This window comes from Diaphorina citri, unplaced genomic scaffold (genome assembly GCF_000475195.1).
Source record: "Diaphorina citri unplaced genomic scaffold, Diaci psyllid genome assembly version 1.1 scaffold6, whole genome shotgun sequence".
Classification (NCBI taxonomy): Eukaryota; Metazoa; Arthropoda; class Insecta; order Hemiptera; family Psyllidae; genus Diaphorina; species Diaphorina citri.
This window is the reverse complement of record NW_007377445.1, coordinates 60535-75821: the sequence shown is the minus strand read 5'-3', so window position 1 is coordinate 75821 and position 15287 is coordinate 60535. Positions and strand designations below refer to the sequence as shown.

The window sequence follows — 15287 nt, the reverse complement described above, 5'->3', positions numbered from 1 at the left end:
CAAACTCATCAATGCGGTTGTCAGTGTTTTCAAAAGGTAAACCTTTCTGGCTTTTGTGTCATAACTTTCTACATTATCAACATATTAAGCACTTATGTATCCCATCAGATTATGTAGAATTGGAGTCAGTGTTTTTAAAGTGTGACGTTTGATCCAGCTTTTTTATACAGAAAAAGCCCACTCCGAGGCTTAGGTGTAGGGGCAAGCAGCCTTAAAGGATCGGTTAAGGTTCTACGAATCTAAGATCCAAATACCCAAGTCGTCAGTTTCCTGTTGATTTATCGGGCGATCATCATTCTGAACCCGTGCTTTAAAGAGGTGCTTTATTAAACTGTTAGACTAATGGGGCAACTTATCGTAAGTTGACAGTTTGAATCTAAATAAAGATAAAGCCCTACTTATACTCAATGAATACAAGAATCCAAAGGCGGACTAAGATCCATGATGCGAACCATGGATATTACCTCAAGGGTGGTTGTGCTTCGGTGTAGGATGTCTTTGGAAGTCTTTTTCCGACAGTATTACATGTAGCTGAATGTTCAGGACCTCTGGCTTCAACCAAAAGCAGTTTTAGCGTTCCTACAACTTGAGGGAGATGAGGATTGACTCGTGATTTCGCTACAACAACGCACTACAAGCTTATGACATCACTCATCTGGTACCAGAACCCAGTAGCAAGACTGTGTCCACAGATCGTTTACATCGCATGCAATAGTAAAGGTTATCGCTCTGGAGAATCGCTAGATCGCTTCACTTGATGCTCACCGTGCAGCTGTGCTTGTAACGAGGAACTTACAAGTTATTGAGCACGCGGTTTAGTGATAAGTGCACACGTTAATGTACGGTTTAATTCATTAGAGGAAGAAAAAGAAAAGTTTAATGAGTTTAATTCATCTGGATAAAAATAATCAGTAAATTAATAGAAGGAACTAACAACCTATGGAGTTTTTTTTTCCTTTTCCATGGAAAGGAAAGATGGTTTAGCGTTGACAGGATTTTTTCTTTCTTTCTTGGATTTATCGATTTATGTACTTCCAAATTCTTGAAGTCGTTGATAAAATTATGCAAACAAAGAAACATCTATTCGTATTAATCAAATTGTCAAACGATGTATACTGATGAATTGAGAGATAATGCAAGTAAGGATGGAGTAAATGTTGATATTTTTGCTCTAACGAACATTTTTTCTAGAACTTATGATTTTATTTGGTAGGCTGTACTTGAAATGGAAGTAGCACAAAATGGTGTGTAATGAGGACTTACTTCACATAAATAGTTAATTCAACAATAATTAGAATAAGTAGGTAAGTCATAGATTTCAAACAATGAGACCAATTTGTCTTGACAGATGTTTCGAGTAATATGCCTACTTTGATTCTAATTATGTTACAAATAGAAATTGTAGATTGGAATCTGCGTACCGATTTGTCATTTTCAATGGTTTAAAAACATCCTGTTGTTGTTTGCCTTTATGTGGTCCGTAGGTATCTATTGGTTTCAGTCAGAGTTTAGTTGGTGAAAACACGTTTCCCATTTTCATTTAGGTCAAGAAAATCATTTGTTGAGAAAATGTCATGGTTTAAATTGAAATCATTCTCGATCTTGTCTGTATCTTTAACTTATTCTTTATGGGTTTTTGCTTGGTGATATGTTTGCATGTTTTATTTGCTCATTAATTTATATCTCTATCATCTAAAGGTCTGTGTTATTGCTCGTAAAAATAATGTCTTTCAATTTATTTAAAGAAGGGTTTCATACAGAGGATGATTTATCACATTCAGACAATCACTGGTACGTGTGTGTTTTATGATGGTGTGTGTCATATATGAGCTTTGACATGACAATGCTCTGATGTGATAGTCCTAGGTCTTCCCATCACCATATCATTGAACATTATGATTATGAGAGCATTGTTTGTCGAAGACAATCAGCAATCCATCTCGAGGCTTGTGCAAATCCTTGTTGTCTTCCTAAATTGCTTTTGTTTTGCGCTCAAATTCGTTATTGTTTTTTAATTTATTACAACTGAAGGCTTGTCAATTTGAATTTCGAACACACATGTCGACATTATTGTTTGTTTAGTTCTTGTGACATAATATCAACTCGATGAATTGTAAGTACATATCAGGGGCATGACTCATTAGATTGGAAGTGCCCTATGTTGAACTGTAGAAGTGTCTTCCTTCACTTTGCACTCCGTTTTCTTCATAGCCATGGTTCTCTGATGTTGAATATGCACTGTTCGGAGTTCAGAAAGTTGAATGTTGTTAAAAAATATGTACAAGAAAAAACTAGATTAAATTTGAAATACCTGCCATATTTTTATTTTATTCAAGATCAAAGAAAGGTCAATATTTTTTTCGGCAACTAACTAAAGCGAAAACTTTATTTTACATTTTTTCCCTACATTGTGGAAGGTATGTGGAACGCAGTGAACAGACGCTGTACATGTACACCTTGGCAAAATACCTTGTAGTACCTTCCTCTACTAGATTCCAAGATACCGCATGTACTAGAATTCAAGATCCTACAAACATACCTACAGAACTACAGACTACATTAATATAAAAAGAAAAAATGTGCTCATTAAGTCTTACGTGATTATGCCTCTCATGTGGTACAACCTGGATTCAACCCAACATCAACCCTACACCAAGCTCAATCCTATGAACCCTATACAGAATGGTACCAACTCATTCCTGATTACATATTTGATTTGATGGACGTGTTTTTGCTCGTGTGTGATCATCTTCCTTGGTTTGTCTATAATATTGTTCATCTTCACCACACTGATGGTCAAATGAGAGGTGCTCATGAATGACATAACAACACAACAGTTGTACAAGACATAACAACACAACATCTTTTAATACCATATAAGACATGTTTTGTAAGACTGTATTTTTCTGGTTACTTATTGGACAATGATTCAGATATATGAACGTGTAGCACAGAATTGGTACTGTGACAGTAACAGTAGAACGTAGAATTTTCAAACCAACCTTACAGTGTAGAATTTTTGGAATATTCTACACTTTTGTGATTCGCTTTTTAAGATAACACCTTGATCCACAAAAAATAAACAAAACTTTAATAATAATTGAAACTGGGCAACACATTGCCAAGTCCCGTTGCAACAAAACATTCCAGTTATCTTTTCTCAATCTAAGTCGTTGCATAGCCCCGTTTAAAAATGGTACCTACGAATGTTATTTTCTTGATCGCTGGTATCTTTCATCGTTTTGTTATGTTTTTCCTACGTTTAATCAGCTTTTCTAAAAAGTTTGATAAACAAAGGATCTGAAAATGTGAGGAAAACTTGGAGGGAAAAGTATAATTCAGGGTGCAGAAGGGAAATACATAAAGCTAAGTTCATACATGCTACATTTGTGGCGAAGCAGAGCACAATACCAAGAGCACAAGGCTTGCAAGTTTGGTGCCGGGGTTTGAACAATAACAGAACCATATGGGGCATGTTGATGTGAATCCAGGAGAGTGATTCTGCCCTGACCTTGATGTTCTATTACAAGGAGAATCGACCGATTCAACGCAATGAGAATCACATAGATCGTCCTGTCCGGAATACTGGTCAAGCATTGCGTCAACTTCTCTTTGAGTTCAGTGTAGAGGGAGCTCGTTAGATCTTGCAAGTATATGAAGCTGTTCCACTCTTTGATTGATTTCAGTTCTCGTCCGCCAGCTTTGATAGCCTCCGGGATTGAGAGGTTCATGTGGCGCACTGGTTTGTGTGCCAATAATCTATCATGCAGTAGATTCCCTGATGAAACACAAACATGAAGGAATGTTTATTGTTGTGCATGTGCATGCAGCGTTGCCATTCTCAAATACAAAATTATGCAAGATTCGTTGGAATTGAATAATGGATTCACGAAATTTGTGAGATTGAGGGCTTCTTGGAGTGGTTTGGCAGATGCCTTGACATGTCATCCTCAGACAGTTTCTTTCCTGAAAACTTTTAATCCCCAGATTTACAGTCTCATGTTGGAAGTTGAAATACACTTTGGGCTTTTTCGCAAGCTCAGATGTACGAAAAAGTCCAAAAATTAGCCAACATATAGTCAACATGAGACTAAAGACCTCTCCTTCGAAGAATGTGAGTATCACGAGTTTTGAAGTAGGAAACAAAAAGCTACCAATACCTATACTAATCTGACTGTTTTCACGTGATATCTTGAATACAGTCTCATGTTGGAAGTTGAAATACACTTTGGGCTTTTTCGCAAGCTCAGATGTACGAAAAAGTCCAAAAATTAGCCAACATATACTCAACATGAGACTAAAGACCTCTCCTTCGAAGAATGTGAGTATCATGAGTTTTAAAGTAGGTAATTTTATTGATTGGAAACAAAAAGCTACCAATACCTATACTAATCTGACTGTTTTCACGTGATATCTTGAGATAATTCTCTTTAGAGAAAACCGTTGTCTGGGATCCTGGCCTTATCCTGATCTGCTTGAAACACAAATTTTGACTTGAGAACTAGTTTGGCAACGCAAATGATTTATCTACAAGGTGATGTAAGACCCAGAGCGGGTCTTATTTTGTACATACGTCTATCGGAGAGGACGTTGGAAATTTATTGGTCACGCATTTTTGACGTTCAAACTTCTAGCAGTATTGAAAACTTCTGAAGTCTGATGATACATGACTGTATCGACTATGTCCCGGCGAGAAGTGAGCCAGATTTCCAGACCAAAAGTTTGTCCTGTAGAAAGGAAATTTATAGTGTGTATGCGGAATATTGTCATAATCATGTGTTGAAGGTATATTGATTTATCCTACTTACTTTTGGCAGACATGCCAAAGTTTGGTTCGTGTCGTTTGGACCGCCCTGTAGCTTGAGATTTCAAGCTGTGCAAGATCTTGACTATATCATACACTTCATACAGGATTCCCAAATAAGGACAAAAATGAATAACAAACATAGGATAGACGTACATCAGAACCGAATATGATCTCATCTGTGTATTCAGGGGTTTCAGCCATCCATGGAGGTTGGCAACTATGTATGTTCGACTTAAAGTGCAATCATATGCAAATGTGAGATTATTTTTAACCTAGTAGAGGATAAATATGTGAAAAGATATTACTTCTATCCACGTTATACTATTAATCGTACACCGTGGTCTGTCTGATTAGCATACCCCCACATAAGCAGTTATAATAACGCTATTTTAGGACAAACTGAAAAAGTTACGCGTATTCCATACTTGACGTTGTACTTGGTTGTTTTGTGCACAGATGGACATTTAATAACGCTATTTTAGGACAAACTGAAAAAGTTACGCGTATTCCATACTTGACGTTGTACTTGGTTGTTTTGTGCACAGATGGACATTGCAATATTCTCCTCGTGGCCGTTAGTTCAACCTCACGTGACGAGGTTGATCTTGTACTTGACGGGAGTGTTGGTTTTTGCTTGAAAGTATCAACGGCCGAATCCTAGCATCTGGTCAACATTTAAGGTCATACTTATTTTAGGCCACAAGTCATAACTGTTGTTGTGATAGCAATAATCATAAAACCACCAATGAAGATCATGTTCTCACATAAACTCAAACACTATCATTATGATGTGGCTTTTGTCGGATCTTTGAATCAGGAGTATCGTAAAAACCGGACCAATTATCAACTAATTATTTCGAGATCAATAAATAATCCACCAGGATCAAGGCTATAATCCAGCTCTGTTTTATGGATCATACACATTAGAGTTAAAGTATTATGTCTTAATTCCGTGACAAGGTAAACTTTCCCAAAGAATGCGACAGGTCATAAAAACTGTACATGCGAGAAGTCAAGTTAAATGTCATGGGTTTTTGTTCTACGTCCATTCAAATCGATCATATAAACATTCCTGTGAATCTTGAGTACATTGTGGAAAACATCCAAGTTCAAACAATTAAAGAAATTGAAGTGTCAATTTTACTCTGGAAATTAGTCAAAAGTCTCTTAACAAACGTCTTTCGTATAAGTAGCTCGTGGTTCGACAATTTTTTGCACTGTGAGTTGATTTCCCGTATCCTTCTATTTGTTGGTGTAATACAATCCTTCGTTCTTCAGTAGCATGCTGAGATTTTATAGATGCTTCTCTTTTGTGTTTGTGTGAATGATTTGGCCTGAAAGCGCGACTAATTTCACTATCAGTATCGATTTTATTATTAACGGGTTATTGAAAAGATGGAAGAAAGTTCCAAGTTCACTCTTAACAGAAGAAAACAAAATGAACCAGGAAGCTGGAGAATGATGTATGTGGTGCTCGTAAAACTGAAGCCAAAGCCTCTCGTTAATAAAGAAGACATTTTAATTTGAATATAAAGTTATGACAAACGAGCTACCAACTGGATGAAAGCTTTGAGATTTGGATAATGATTATGCTGTAATGGACTTTCACTATAGACTAATTGTTACAAGACAGAACTATCATCTGATCCATAATAGTTTCAGAAGTGTCCATTGTTATTATTATTGCATTGGATGCTTTTGTTGGAACTTTTTTTATTGATTGGGTTTATTACCTCATGACGTCAAGAACCCGTTGGCCATAACATAACTTTCTAGGGAATCTGGGAGCAAATCCTCTATCGTTTATAGTCTTATGAAATAATAAAAACTCGATAATCATCGTCAATGGGTGTATTATAAATAGAGATTATGTCCGATTATCTTTTCTAATCTTTCCAGAATGTCTTTTCTCTAAGTTGGGTTGACGGGTTAGAAGATATTGTTCAGAGTATTGTAGAGATTCTTATTATTTTTACAGACCATACTTTCTATCGAAAGTTACCTGCCACCTTACTTGTGTTAGTTATGTCTACGTACAGAGTGCGTAACGATATGTCCCTTACGTGGTGCTGATGCCGTTTTACATGTTGATCCATTTTAAGTTTGTTGATCATCACTTCATCAATATTCAATTGCAAACTGAACAACTAAGGTTTCTTGGCTTATCGCTGTACGGCAGAAAAAGATTTCCTTCTATTCCTCTATGGCTCTGTGCAGAATCCACTATCGAGTCTCTTTCAGAAGTTTGCTGAAGCTACGGATTGCTCAATAGTCAGCTGTACCATCTGTTTGTACAAAGTATGTTAGGAGTAAGTAGTGAGAAGTTTTCCTTGTAACTATAATGGTAACGCTCTTTGTGTGCATCATGTACACAGGCGTGTACATGTGATTCAATTACTCCATCCCAGTGCATACACGAGTACTAATTTTTTGCTGAAGCTACGGATTGCTCAATAGTCAGCTGTACCATCTGTTTGTACAAAGTATGTTAAGAGTAAGTAGTGAGAAGTTTTCCTTGTAACTATAATGGCAACGCTCTTTGTGTGCATCATGTACACAGGCGTGTACATGTGATTCAATTACTCCATCCCAGCGCATACACGAGTACTAATTACAGGCATTATCAGCTAATATCTACATTCAGGGAGCCTATTATTTATTAATCACTTGGGATGAGGACTTGGGCCATCTTCTTCTTTGATTTGAAGCCGACATCACCCGCATAACTTGGAACATGACTGACCTTTGCGTTCTGGGATGTCGAGACTTCGACTCTCAGTCTTCCTCTTGTCCTTTTAATTTCACTGGTATTTATTTTGAACACTCGGGACTTGGTATCAATTTTCTGTCTGTGTCTGCGGCACTCTTTTAGTGTCTGAAGCGGAAAGCACTTTGAAACGTCTTTGAATACCGGAGTGTCCGGAGTAGATGGGCTAGTACCAAGTTACTTCACAATCAGTGGATCAATAATAAAATTCACAACACGTAACGAAGCCGTTATAAAAGGAAGCCGCTCCGAGCGAGGGCCATGGGGAATAGTAAAATGGTCATAAATTGACAATCAATTGAGTCGTAAAATATGGCTGGGAATGATAGATTGGTCTGATGTTGAGGATTCCCGGCCAAGTGCCTGGATTTCAAACATATCTCCTGGAACTTGTGGAATGTCGAGCCGAATTTTCCTAGAAACATTACTTGTGAGCAGTTGAGGTCAGGAAATTGAATATCTTTTCACATGCTTCACTAGAAATTTTATAATTTAGAGTTAGATCTATCAGGTTCTTTCAGGTTACCTCAAGAAGTCTTTGGCTTCTAACGGGCGCTACCAGAGTGGTTATTTCTAAATCTGCTAAAAAAGTAAGGCTATCTTCAGTTGGGAGGTATTCTTCTCCAGTTCTCCCGAAGATCTCTTTGCTCCAAGAAGTCTTTTGGTTTTGTCTGCCTTACCTCCAGAGTGCCTACGAACTCTCTGCCTGAAATTCATAATCTACCAAACAGACTCACGGACCTACCTTCATATTACCATCAGTAATTCATTATTGTCAATCTACCGTGTTGTCTTGATAAGAGGTTAGTTTGATAGTTTCATTACTTATAACTTCATTAACAAAGAAACTACTAGAGTCGTAGTCAATTATGATCGAATAAATATGTCAAGACCGGACCCAATCTAAATCCGAGAAAACACGTCGCTGTAGGCTGAAATTTCAGCATATTAAATAATGGTCCAAATTTATCACTGCCACTTACCTGCGCTATTCGGTGCCGTACGATTTCAGTCCATTGATAAGCGGTGATTAATTGACACATAAATGTCTCGCTCATAATTCGACGTGGACTTTTTTGAGAGTTTCGCTGCCCCGAAGACAAAATTTGGCAAATAAATTTGTTCGTTTGGATTCGGTGTAATCTTGTGAGAGATTTAATTTAATATAAATTGTTGTCATTTGAAATCGGGGATCATGGAATGCTGGAAGCTATTGCTACCATAGGAACACCAACAGATCATAGGAACACCAAAAAACTGCTGGACCAACAATACCAATATACCTCTAGGTAAATGTAAAAATATTCCAGTGTCAGATGTAAGAGTTTGCGGTACACCCGATTTAGTGGATTTACTAAAGGTACCAATACCTACTGAGCATAAAAGCTTACAAAATAATGTTGTACATATTTACAAATGATGTGTTTAAAGATAACAATGGAGGCTGTTCTGCGTGTCCTTGTGATTTGTTATCAGAAATCAGTTCAGCAACCTTAATTTACATTCTAGAATGCTCCAGTATACCTTGGAACCAACCCTCGAAGGAAATAAATTTAATCAAGTTGTTAATCTAAACACAAGAACAAGAAAGTTTTCTCATTAGCAAACGCCTTTGGTTTTGGGATGGTCGCTGAGAAAACTGAGATAATCTAAACACAAGAACAAGAAAGTTTTCTCATTAGCAAACGCCTTTGGTTTTGGGATGGTCGCTGAGAAAACTGAGATTTTTTTTTTTTAAATGTTGTGAATTTTATTTCCAATCACGTTCTCTCAATCTCTTTGTCTCTCTGTTCTAGAATTTCTTCGATGTCTCCCTGTCTTTCTATTACAGGTTGGCTTTTAACTTGATATTGTTCACTAAACATGTAAACATTGAATAAATCTTACCTTTACATTGTTCTGTGTGAAAGGTTGGGAGACATTTCTTCGATTTCATTTAAATTTTATGGGTATCTAATCAAATTTGTGTAGTTTCACCTTTATTGGGTCTAGCTGTGAAATTCCATTGTTCTCAATTTATAGTGCGTGAGTGGGATGAATAGTTTTCCAAAGAATGCTAATGTTGATTAATTTCAGTGCAGGTATTTTCGTTTCTCCAAGGGTTGATCAGATATACCAAGTTCCTTCGGTACAATCCTAGCAATTCAGCAATTGGAAATGTTAGAAGATTCCTCCAGGCCAGACTTGTGTAATGGCGTTGAGGAAATATTTCTTCTTGGAAATGAGACAAGCTCCAAATTCGAATCGTCGACTATGGCACACACATACATACGTGGATTGCAAAGAACGGAGCCACAGAATTTCAGTACGGTAACTGCAAGCCAGGAACTCAGAACCAGTTCCAAAGCTAGTGACCATATTCTTTGGCCTCAAGTGTGAAGTTCACACCGCACTGTTTATACCTTTAGATAGCCTCACTGGTGTCATTGGCCAGTATTAGATCAAGTGAGGAATTCAATTCACAGCTCAGGTCCTCAGGTGAAAAAAAAATCACCATTGAGAAGAAGCGTCATAGTTGATATCTCATGTTGAGTGTTGGCAGGCTCGGATTTTTAATTTTATCTCTTAGAAAGAACTTAGAAGAAACTTATCTAATTATTGCGATACTTTGTGTTGTCATTCAACGTCAACAAATCCTCTGGATTCACTGATGGCTTCATCCTATGGGAAACATTATGCAATTGCACCTGTTGCCCAAAAGTTTCTTCAAATTCTGATAAATTAACTTTGTCCTCATGAAAATGATACCCTTGTTGTCCCTTTAGCCACCCTAGATTAGTTCAACCCAAACTTTTCTTGGAATATGGTAGTAAAACTCGAGAAACTATCAATTCCGCAAGACTATTATCTCTACAGGTTTCGAACTTCAGATACTTTCGATTGGAAGGAGTGAAGAAGTCAACCAGAGAGCGTAGCCAAAGCCGTAAGAAATGTCAAAGTTGTTTTCTTTAACCAGAAACCAAAGTGTTTGCCAATGCAATCACGCACACAAGTCTCGTTGTGGGGAATGTTGGGATTTGAACGCTTTTGATAATTTCATCCCTGAAATCAGTTCTCGAAGGCTGGCCCCTTTTGCCAGATCTATTTCTGGCGTTTCTTTTGTTCTTTTGGCTTTTAACTTTTTCCAAGTATGTTTTTATCTCACGTTTTACTTGGACCTCTAGGATTTTTCCAAGTGTTTCAAGGAAGAAATGTACTTTTTCCAAGTATGTTTTTATCTCACGTTTTACTTGGACCTCTAGGATTTTTCCAAGTGTTTCAAGGAAGAAATGTAAAAAAAAAAACTCTTATGTCTAGGTTAAAAATCAAGTTCGGTCTACTTGAGAGTATCATATCATAAAGAACCTCATAAAAACAAGAATCAAAGCGAATAATGCAACATCCTTCATAGATTTACTAATATTCTTATGTATTAGGAGTTTACTTACTAATAAAATACAAAACCGATGTCTTCAGCCGGATGTTTGGTTTAGAATTTCACCTCACTATGAAATCTACTTTGCTACCGGAAGATTAGCCACTTCGTGATATCCAATGTTTCTTTCTGGTAACACAATGTTTCTTTCAGTAACAACTAACACCACGTGACCTTCGGGAATAGTACTTAGGGTATGTCTGTTGTTTTCTTGTGAAGTACTGCTCCCTAACTAGTTGCTACTCTCTTCCCCTTATGAATAAATGGTCTTTATTCAGAGTTTTCTTTGTTTCTATTTTCTCCTTATCAGTACCTATGACTTCTAGAATCTAATGTGTCTAATGTTTTTGTTTTGTTTTCTTTGTTCTCAGGTGAGTCACAACATTGAATATTATTGGGGACTTTGGCAACATCCTCTTGATTATGGTTGTGTAAGTTACTGTGTTCTGGGGTAAGTATTTTATTATTTTGCTAGCAAGGAGGCCATTTATCTACCCCATCTTTCAGTCTTTTCACCATCCTCTCATACATACCTAGTTCGATTTTCAGTCAATTGATCAGCTCGCTACTATTCTCCCCTTTGATTATATCTACCACTACTAGGGCAATCCGTATTTTATTCAGATATTAGACTGTCAATATTGACATATTAGATACCTGTGTTAGTGCATATCGCGGTAAATTACTGTTCGTGGGCCTCGGAATCTGGACCTGTGCTCTTGCACCAATGAATCTTGTTATCTTGTTGCACAATAGCATTGTAATATTGTCAAGTGTTCCTACTCAGGACATAGAATGTCTTTTAGGAAGTCCATTTTTGATAAGTCCTCGTTATCAATAGTGTTAGCGTTGGTGGAAAAGTTATTTCATGATCCGGAAGGGTTCGGTCTGTAAAAAATCTGAGCATTTCCGCAGTGCTTGGAACACCATGCTGCGACATTTAATGAGAAACTCCCAAGATTTCATCCAATAGGACCTAAATGATCTGGACTAATGATCCCGTGGTGTTGTTTGAAATTTTCAAAAAAATCATTAAGAGCGAAGGACACCGATGTAAATTGAGTTTCTCCATTTTTGTCTCGGAGAACTCATTTGGGAAACACAAGAATGTTCTCCTGCTCCGCAGTCTATGCCAATGACACGTCAACTTGTACAGACAGCCGACCACCTATCCGGCTAAAGGTTACGACGGAGGTTAAAATTGCCATTAAGTTTCGAGCTCTAATGAAAGAATTCACTTTAATTGCATAACTTGGTTTCCATATTCATATGAATGGGGACCACCTAAACTTAAATCAATAACAATGACAATGTAAATTATCGAGTGTAGGAGTGTTCTACTGCTCGCACGAGATTACTGGGTGTTGAATAAAATATGCCATAGTAGGGATAAAGTTGAAACCGGTGGTCTTAAGCTAAGTGTCAACTGGTCATAAATATTGCCCAAGTTGGCCTCCGCAAGACACATTCTCGTACGTAAGAGGCTTTTCCCAAATACCTACGTTGCAAGACTTTTACGTAAGCCAATTTGGTCAACATTTTTACCATAGTGTATTTGACACTTCAGCATCAATTGCAAGGATTGTTGGTGAGGGGACTTTTAGAGGCTTTCCCCTGACTTTCTGTATCTAAACACGTAGCAAGTCTCTTGCGTAAGCTAACATAAGCTAACTAACAACTTGAGCAATATTATTACCAGTGTATTTGACACTTTAGCTTCAGTTTTGTGTTTGGCTAGGGGACTTTGGTGCTTCTCTTGTTTTGAAAACAGTAGATATTGTACTCGCAGTCAGTGAACCAAGTTTGATGCTTATCAACTACTTTTTAAATCCGACGCGTACAATGTGTACATTAGCGACAGAGCGCAACCAATCGACACGACCGGTGTTTTTGTTTACAAAGTTCAAAGTTCATTGGTTTTCGTAGAATTGCAGATGTTAATGACTAATAGGTAGCACTGAAGTATTACTGCAGTGAAATATGGTATTATGACCTCTGTATAACTTGTCATAATCCGATAAGATCTGGAAGCTGGAAGCTTTTCTTGTGGACGTCAGGTACATGGATGGAATTCATGGAGTAACCAATATAAGGATAGGCCCCAACAAAGGAAAAATAGTGCCCCGCCTCTTTTATATGATCCATACTCGTAAATATCCGATTATATTGATTCATTCATAAGTGTTTGAAGCCCATTCCAGACCATCTTGACTTCTTGACGTATCCAAATTTAGCGCACAGCTTTTTGCTCATTATTTCCTGAACTATTTTTCATTCTCAAAGTGTATTACTCGCTCTCTGGTCAGAATTCCGTGTGTATTAAGGAATTCAATCCCAATTATAATGGGATTTGCTGACATGGTGCATTATTTCTCGGATATCAATTTGGCATATTAGCTCATTCACGAGACCTATAATTCTCACCACTAAATAGAACACTTTTTACCAATATGTTATAATGGTTCATAGATACTTCATTTCCATCGTTAATTTAGAAAAAGAAATATCCAATTTTTTTTTTTTTTTGACAAATTTTGAACATGAAAGCTTTCAGTTGCATCAGACTCAGTACCGAGCTTCAAACAAGTTTGTCAAGTTTGCCAGATGGATCGTTTGAAACGTAACCAAGTGACACGTTGTGGAAGTGATTTGATTTAACAAGAAGAACGCTGGCCGGGTGGGGAAGTAGGGATAATGACCTTAAGAAGTCATGGAGTTATAAAATTAATTGCTGGATAATTGTTGATTGTTGCAGTTGTAGCGTTGTTAATTTGTATTTGTGTTTTCAAGATGGATCGAATTTCATGCTTGGCTGGGTCACATTTCATTTTGTTCAACGCCATCAACATCTATCATTCGCAGATCATTTTCATCATCTCTTTTTACTTTAAACTCTTTCTTGTGGTAATCTCAGTTTAGAATTACGTTTGCTATTAGGTTTTTGAGAAAGAAACGTTTTGTTCTTGCATTCTGTTGGATTTGTCAACGATTTGAACAGTTTGGTGATGATTACTGAGTGTTGTAACATTATAGAGTTTATAGCTTTCAGTTGCTGACTCTTGAATTGATGTATTTTTTGAAAATGACATTAGAGAAAGTGACGAAGCTGACAAGATACAACAAGATAGTGGAGCTATACGTGACGGAGAGGATGTGAAACCAAAAGTTTTGATCCAGATAACAACAGAACAGACAAATCTGACAAATATTTTGGGTTTCTCAAAGTCCTGTTTTATATACGAGATAAAGTTCTGTACATTTGGCTGATGTCTTATCTACTAACAGAATACATACTGCTAGGGAGCTAAAAGAAACTGAAAGTGTCAGTAGAATGGTTAAGAGGAAGTGAATGAACAATCAGATTAAAGAAATACATTTGATGAGCAGCAGGCGATATCATGATGTGTAAGAGAAATCTATGGGCAGTCCATCTTCGAGGTAAAGTATTTTAGAAGAACAGTTGCTAGATAGATAATCCTCATAATTAAACATTGATGAAAAAAATGACAAAATCAACAAAGAAACCAAGTCCCAAACAGATAGTCGCCTCAAAAAGAAAATGACACTATGCGGAAATATAAGGAAGGAGCCAAAGTTTCCAATCTATGTATGTCACTCTCCTAGATTCCAAGTAAACGGTTGAAAAGATCTGAATGAGGATGGGTTTCTTCTTTCTTCATGATGAAGAAATAAAATTCGAAAATTATATTTTAATGGCTGCGTTATTATCTTCCTTGTTTGAAGAAATTAAAACTGGGCAAACAATTATATTTCTTCTTGTTCATTCACTTCCTCTTAACCATTCTACTGACACTTTCAGTTTCTTTTAGCTCCCTAGCAGTATGTATTCTGTTAGTAGATAAGACATCAGCCAAATGTACAGAACTTTATCTCGTATATGAAACAGGACTTTGAGAAACCCAAAATATTTGTCAGATTTGTCTGTTCTGTTGTTATCTGGATCAAAAACTTTTGGTTTCACATCCTCTCCGTCACGTATAGCTCCACTATCTTGTTGTATCTTGTCAGCTTCGTCACTTTCTCTAATGTCATCTTTTGTTTGGGAGGCGAGAAATTTGAATGCAGACTCCTTAACAAGACAAGGCGAGAACAAACATGTCTTGATTCTTTCTCCTTTGTGTGCAGAAATTTCTTCACTTCAGATCACGTCATATTTCTTCACTCGCATGACATGGCACCAACATGGTCATTCATATCTCATATCATTGCCAGAATTTTCAATGAACGATTCAGAGAATAGATTTCTCATGATATTGCCAGTAGGTACTTGGGAACAC

At 37.1% G+C, this 15287-nt stretch overlaps 1 protein-coding gene across 1 annotated transcript; it reads right to left on the bottom strand.

Annotated features, from left to right (window-relative positions):
- Positions 1-3301: 3301 nt before the first annotated feature.
- On the bottom strand, positions 3302-3805 carry LOC103524390. The gene has a single exon (XM_008489406.3). It carries the CDS (start codon positions 3729-3731, stop codon positions 3339-3341), a length of 393 nt encoding a protein of 130 aa, XP_008487628.1. The 5' UTR covers positions 3732-3805; the 3' UTR covers positions 3302-3338.
- Positions 3806-15287: the final 11482 nt, after the last annotated feature.